Source organism: Juglans regia, chromosome 9 (genome assembly GCF_001411555.2).
Source record: "Juglans regia cultivar Chandler chromosome 9, Walnut 2.0, whole genome shotgun sequence".
Lineage (NCBI taxonomy): Eukaryota > Viridiplantae > Streptophyta > Magnoliopsida > Fagales > Juglandaceae > Juglans > Juglans regia.
In genome coordinates this window covers 11,691,873-11,698,769 of record NC_049909.1, presented here as the reverse complement: position 1 = coordinate 11,698,769, position 6,897 = coordinate 11,691,873, and the positions used below count along the sequence as shown (strand labels likewise).

The window sequence follows — 6,897 nt, the reverse complement described above, 5'->3', positions numbered from 1 at the left end:
GTAAACCCTAATGGTCAGGTTAGGTCCAACCAAGAGCCAAAGCGGGTAAAAAAAAAATCTCTCCTCTCGGATTATGTTTCAATGCAATGATCTTTGTACCAAATTTAGCTCAATGATGTCCACGAGACGTTCAAAGGTGGCTTGGTCTTACATGGGTTGGTCTACATAGAACCTGTTGATAAAATGCCACAAATGCACAATTTTGTTGCACTTAATATCTATGTTTCTTTTGTCCTAATTTCTTTCTTTCCCTCTCAGCTCTTTTTTTAGCATCAGACAAGAAGACAATGTTCTAGGTGCAATAGTTTATTTATACTAACTGTTTGTCTTATAATCCCTAAGGGATGGCTCAAGTGATAAAGGTCTTGATCTTGGTGGTATGCTCCTTCTAGGTCTAAGGTTAGAATCCTCTTAGGTGTAAATAATTTCTAGGGACCATCGGATAGATAGATTTTCTCTTTGAATTATCCGAGATGCACATGCAGAAAACTCCTTGTTGAAAACCTGTGCACCCCCAAAATTAGTCGGGATGCTATTCTCGGACATAGTGCCAATAAAAATAATTGTTTGCCTTCTATGGTTCAGAGGCCATGTGGATCAATTTGCTGTTTTTCTTTCTCTTGATATACTTCAAGTTAGAGTGTTAGTTAATTCTGTTATTAGTTTTAGTTTAGTTGTAATTACTTGTAAAGCATGTTAGCCTTAAATCTTGTATATATCGTACTCATTTGATGTACAGAAGATGCAAGATGTAGCCAGTATTGAGGACAGAGTCATGGAACTGGGTCCAAGCCCAAAGAAAGATAAACCAAATTGACCTCACCAAAACCATACAAAAACATTGGGACAAATCCTCTCCATGCAGAACAGAAGGATACACACCACATTCAAGCATCCTTAAATCTCAAGTCACTGAGTCAAGACAGGCAATCAGGAAAGCTGGCCAAAGAACGAACAAATACTTAAATGTAAAACACTCGAACATGAAACAGAACATTAGTACTAAAAAAAGTTTGTTGTCAATTTCTTCTATTTCTTTGTTTTCCATTTCATCCCCTGTAACGTTAAATATCAGTGCAGGGTTGTCACAATTGAAATCTGTCACATGATTATGATTCTACAAGCAAATAAAACATCATCGTACAACTAGTAACAATCAAACGGGTGAACATATTATAGGATTTCATTGATGCTGCTATAAGGGAGGTTTTCAGGTCAAAGAACCAAGCCCCCCATTCAGCTCATTATGGGTCTGCATGTCCAGCAATATCATCATCACTAGAACCACCACTTTCTTCCTCACTGATCTCCTCATCCCCACTATCCACTTCAGCTGTGGAATTGGAGATGTTCTCCCTCTTTGCATATCGCTCACAGTATTCTGTATCCACAGATAATAGAGGAAAAAATTGTGTTTTTAGCTCCATATAACATTCGCTCCTTTACCAATAAGAGACATAAAAAGTTTCCCCTGATTTATTATCAATTTTAGACCGTATTAAGAAACAATTTCAAAGAAGAAGACATTCAAGTTTTTCAAGTGACTGAAGTATTACCAGTCTACTATTCTTTGAAGTAAGCTGTACCATAGACAAGACGGATTTGAATACAGGGAAATATATTCAATTCGACAGATTTGAATGTTAAGATAACATAGACACGACTTGGAGAAAGAATAATATCTAGGAAGAATCTTGCAACTGGGTCTGAGGTGATAGTCGATGCCACACCTGTTGAATTTTTCTCAGCAGATTTGAGGTCAAACATTGGAGTTTTCGGTTTTGTTTTGGGTTGTTTTTTAGGTTCTTCCTCGAAATATCTAAATGAACAAGATATATTAGACAGCCCAAAACATCTTCTCGGTCTAAATTTCATTTCATGCATAAATGTCCGAGGGACCCTCTGTGCCATTGCCGAGTGAGTTCCCCATATTTTACAACCCATTTTATAACCTGCTAATGTGAAAGTGACACTTCATTAAAAATACTGAAGTTTTATTAATATGAATGTCAGATTTTACATAACTGTGCTTCATTTAAAACAAAGTTGCAAAAAGAGTTATAGAAGACATTGCATTGTATCATAACTCATTTTCAAATAATTCTTATTCTCCTTTGATTTTGGTTTGCTAGAAAACTCACAATAGAGCAAAACAAGAAGTTGTTTACACAGTAATAAAATTTTCACCTTTAACTTTCTGATCATACTGCTTTCGATCCTTCATCATTAATGATGCGGCATCACCATTAAGCGGGTCGGAAGGATTGGGATAAAGCAAGAGCTGCGGAAGGAAAACTTCAAATACATTTAACAGATCTGTGGCAACAGAAACCATAATTATATCATGTGAGGAATGAGAGAGAGAGAGAGAGAGCTTGCTCATTTGTGCAAGAGAGTTACATATTCGGATAAGGAAGTGCAAAATGTGTATTAAAAAGTGAAAAACATGAATAGAGACACCTGTACAAACTAAACTACACAATCTATGACTGAAAAAAGAGTTGATAGCTGGCAATTACCAAACATTGGACTCCAAGATTGATTAATAACATCCAAGCATACAGATCCAGATCTGCATGGTGAAGTAAAGAAACCAAAGTCAGCTTTTTTAATAAACTAGGAATGATATTATCAGATGTCATTTTTCAACTGCTGATGAAAAACCCAGATAGTCAATCACATTTCTATTCTGATGCTTCCTCTAGAAGCAGTAGCCAGCCAGAGTTTTATAAAACTGAACCTTTTAAATATCAAGTCTGCCAACTGATTTGTACATAGCAGTAAAATGTTCCTAGAGCAGAAGAGTTTAGTTGGAAATGAAAAGAGATAAGATTGCTTTGAGGTACAAGTTTCTCACAGCTCATCAACATTTGGGTGGTATATCTTGTTCACAAAGCCAATAGAAGGAGACTTGTATGGATAAGCATCAGGAAGCTCAACGCGGACTTTCCAAATCCCACCTTCATAAAGGCCTGAAAGCAACAGTCAATATCAAAGAATGAATTCACCAAAAGGGGGAGAGAGAGAGAGAGAGAGAGAGAGAGAGAGAGAGAGAGAGAAGCTTTCAGAGGAATCATTCAGTAAAATATGAATGGCAATGGTAGAAAGACAGGATTCTCAAAACGTTCTGTTTAATATTTGTGCCAAAATCAACCAAAACAAAGGGAAATAACAATCAAAACCGAAATTCGAAATAGAATTTAGTTTGCCATTATTCTTAAGCATCATTAACTCCTGTATGTCTGTACATCAACCAAAGGAAAATAGTGAACAATGCAGATCTCATAAAACTATGTGTCATCAGACAAAGATTAATACGAATTTAGGATTTTTAGCAACTTCAATGGAAAAGTGATATAATATACTTTCTCTGCTGTAGTATTTAGAAGTATACAGACCATACATTTTCAAGGTCTTATCCAAATCACTATTGATATTCACCCTCAAGAAAGGGGGGGTGGTGGGGGAAGAAGGAAGGGAGAGAGAGAATACCCATAAAAACATTGCAAACGTATATTACATTATGAGGAAATAGAATCCTGAGAATAAGGAAAGTACTTTCTTTTGGACCGTGGAATTCCACATTAAATTCATTGAGTCCATCATTTATTGTCTCGACCGTGTAATCACTCATCATCCTGGACAACATTAACACATGTGAGAGGTGCCAGAAAGAAGATCATCACTCATAACTCAGCATGTGAAATTGGAACTGCAAGCCTGAAACAGAACTCAAGATATAACTCCAACTTTGCTAAACTAAAGATCATACATATATAACTTCACACAAACATCTAAAAATGGTGAGCAACTTACAACTTCATCACATCCATCTCTCTCCTCTTGCTTGGAGAAGACATCTTAGATTTTATAAACTAAAACTCCAACACCTGCTATGATACATAAAAGAATTAGCTCCAATAAAATCACACACTTGCATTCAGGGATATTTTATGACACAATGTTGAAGATAAATAGTATGATGGACAAGAATAGGCACATACCGTCCTTGCAGAGCCACAAGATTGAATATAAGATGGACAAGCAGTAGGCAAAAGTATAAGGAACCCCAAATTTTGCTTAACAACCGAAACTAAGATCAAGGAAGACGAAGACGCATATCTGTTGGTCCAAAAAAAATATGATAATAAGGAATCTTATAGCAACAGTATTAAATGTAGCTATAACTGAAGTTTACTTTGATGAGACGTACTAATAAGAGGACAGTTTCCAGTAGAGTGGGAAGGCTTACTTAAAAGAAAAGGTAAACACACTTTAAACAGATCCAAGGCCAAGAGTCATTTCTAAATAACTTAGCGAACAAAGCCCCCACCCCTCTCTTACCCTCTTAATTCAAAGACCCATGATTCACTTCCTATTCATTTGTAGATCAGGACCTGGGGATCTTTTTTTTTCTTTTCTCAAGAGGTGATTTCAAGAATCAACCAGACTGACATCACAAAACCAGGTATATGCACCCATATTTAAACTTCACCACTATCATCTTCACTTTGTAAACTTTCAAGGAAGGACGTTAAATGACATTTCAAAGAAAGTCAATACTAAATCATGGAAGTTAAGGTCAGTGATATCTAAGATAGAATGCATGAAAAAATCTCAAACCCAACCCTGACATATTTTTCACTTAGGAAGATTCTTAGCAGGGCACGTATGGCCCTGTCTACATGGGGATTGATCCCACAATCAAGCCCCTACCATCCCTATGGAATGGAGGGGAGGTGCCAGTTAGGCAAAAGGCCACAAATGTAATAAAACCATTATTATGTCAGCAATGGCTGAATATATTATATAGCAAAGGCAGTCAATAGCAAACAATATCTTGGACCTTTTGTAAGAAGTAACATGAAGAAAGTGAAGAAGAGGAAGAAAAAGATACCAACCAATCTCACAATACAATTGAAAAGCTTCACTACCCAACCGTATCTACAGTTTGTGTTTAAAAAAGGACCTTTTGTATAAGCAAAACAACAACATCCAGGTCAAGTAAACAGTGTCTAAAACCATCTAACACACACTAGTAAACAGAGTAAACTTGATTTCTTCAAACTGTTTGCTTGCTGCTCAAAGACACTCCTAATCCTAGGACTACCGCCTTCTCCACTACATATCTAGTTAGTCACATCTCAGTGGATTCCACAAAACGACCTGCGCCCCCAGTCAAATGGTATGGGTTTGTCCTTGCTTGCTATGATCTTAATCATAAATTTGAAAGCAACCTCATAATGGGTTTAAAAGGACAAAACATATAATCTAAAAGAATTGCCCTTCAATCGTCTTCATGTCAAGCTCGAACCAGTTACCTTCATAAAAGCATGCACTGATAGCATGATTTTGTCATCACACAATTTATATTCTCCCATTCGGATGTTTTTATTAACAAATAAGAATTTAGCCCCTAAGCAGCAAATTGATGCATTAGCATACATTATCAGTCAAGGATCTTCATGAATCAACCAGTGTATTACTCTGGATATTAAATTAAGACCGTTACCATGGGGAGTCCCACGTAACACTAAAAGGAGACATGCTCTTCATCATTTTAGATTTCATTTTTTTTTTTGTCACACCTATTGATAAGATACATTTTGAGTGGCTATCTATTTAACCGGTTGACATATAAAGCAAGTTAAAATGTGCCGCATCAATAGGTATCACTGGGGATAATAAAATATCCAATGAAGAGTAGCATTGCACTACTAAAAAAAATATTCCAAAAGAAAATAAAATGCAAGTCACACATGTACACTACGCAAATGATAAAATCGATAATAGCCTCATGCATTTATGATCATTATCCATCGAAAAATCTGAAATTGCCTTAACTTTCTCAAGTTCCTACTAAATTGAGAAAACATCTGGTGGTACAATCTTTTTCTCTTGAAAATAACAATTAACCACTGGTCTCATTGGCCATCAAAAAATGAGCAGAAAAGCAATGAGTAGCGTCTGATCTGCAATGCAATCGCTCATTTCACAACCAGCAAGGTTTGGATCCTTTCACAAAAACCAGTTCAATCCCACATTCACAAAATAATCTCATGTTCCATTACTTTGTCCGGAAACAAATAAAATGAACGAAATTGGTGGAGGTCTATATATTGTTCAAAGCCAAAAGTTCCACAAAGTTCTAAGATTTGTTACACTATCATCCACAACAAGATCTATAGACTACAGATAACCGAACCCAGAGAGAAATAAAACACATATTGCGCTCCATTTGATTGATTACTAAGAAAATGCAGAGGAGTTGTTGTCTTACAATTGGGCATTCAGTTTTACCAGAGAAAATTCCAATAAACCTTTCACGGGTCGACGCCTGTGTTTCTGATCGGAGAGGAAAAGTCCCGAGAAACAAACGGAAAGAAAAGTTTGACAATGAAAATACACGTCTACTGAGATTATTTTCATATATATATTCCGAGTTAGGAGTAGAGAGAGACAGACAGAGACAGAGAGAGAGAGAGAGAGAGAATTTGTGTAGGTCTAGGAGGGTGTGAGTTTCGACGTGTTCAGAGGCACGCGTTGGAAAATCCGAAAGGCAGGTGGCACCCTGCTTTTGCGGTGGTCTGATTAGTGGTGATTAATTTTTATACTTATGTTCAGATGTTATTATCTTTCTCATTTTTAAACGATCTTTGATTTTTTAAATTTTAACGATATTTTTTTTTTATCAAATCTTTTATTTATTCAAAGCACACACTTGAATATTTTTTAAAAAAATGACCAAATATTTAATATTTTTCCCTCTGAAGAAATTGCAATTTCTTAATTAGCAAAATATATTGAGCAAATTTGGATATATATATATATATAGGAAAAAAAATTATACTCAACACTGTTCTACACACTTATTTGTTTAATCTTTTTCAATAAATA

The 6,897-nt window shown here is 35.9% G+C and overlaps 1 protein-coding gene across 4 annotated transcripts; it reads right to left on the bottom strand.

Annotated features, from left to right (window-relative positions):
• Nucleotides 1–945: 945 nt before the first annotated feature.
• Nucleotides 946–6,560, bottom strand: LOC108989079 (ubiquitin-conjugating enzyme E2-23 kDa-like). 4 transcript variants are annotated; one of them, XM_018962563.2, is made up of 8 exons: nt 6,281–6,555; nt 4,005–4,122; nt 3,817–3,890; nt 3,559–3,638; nt 2,858–2,972; nt 2,520–2,572; nt 2,188–2,316; nt 946–1,381 (listed from the first exon to the last, which is right to left on the bottom strand). In XM_018962563.2, the coding sequence occupies exons 3-8, from the start codon at nt 3,858–3,860 to the stop codon at nt 1,245–1,247; spliced, it is 558 nt and encodes a 185-aa protein (XP_018818108.1). In that variant the 5' UTR covers nt 3,861–3,890; nt 4,005–4,122; nt 6,281–6,555; the 3' UTR covers nt 946–1,244. The 4 variants fall into 4 exon arrangements, with proteins under 4 accessions (XP_018818108.1, XP_035549607.1, XP_018818106.1 ...); XM_018962561.2 differs by having other exon boundaries at nt 989–1,381; nt 3,493–3,638; nt 6,281–6,560; XM_035693716.1 differs by having other exon boundaries at nt 993–1,381; nt 3,559–3,720; nt 6,281–6,556.
• Between the last annotated feature and the right edge of the window lie 337 nt (nt 6,561–6,897).

Excerpts from the sequence above, each read along its gene's own strand:
- LOC108989079 (XM_018962561.2), bottom strand. The coding sequence starts at position 3,860 with ATGTCTTCTCCAAGCAAGAGGAGAGAGATGGATGTGATGAAGTT. Across the intron at positions 2,973-3,492 it reads CGTTTGCAATGTTTTTATGG|GCCTTTATGAAGGTGGGATT; the intron begins GTATTCTCTCTC and ends TGTTGCTTTCAG. Across the intron at positions 2,573-2,857 it reads CACCCAAATGTTGATGAGCT|ATCTGGATCTGTATGCTTGG; the intron begins GTGAGAAACTTG and ends TTCACCATGCAG.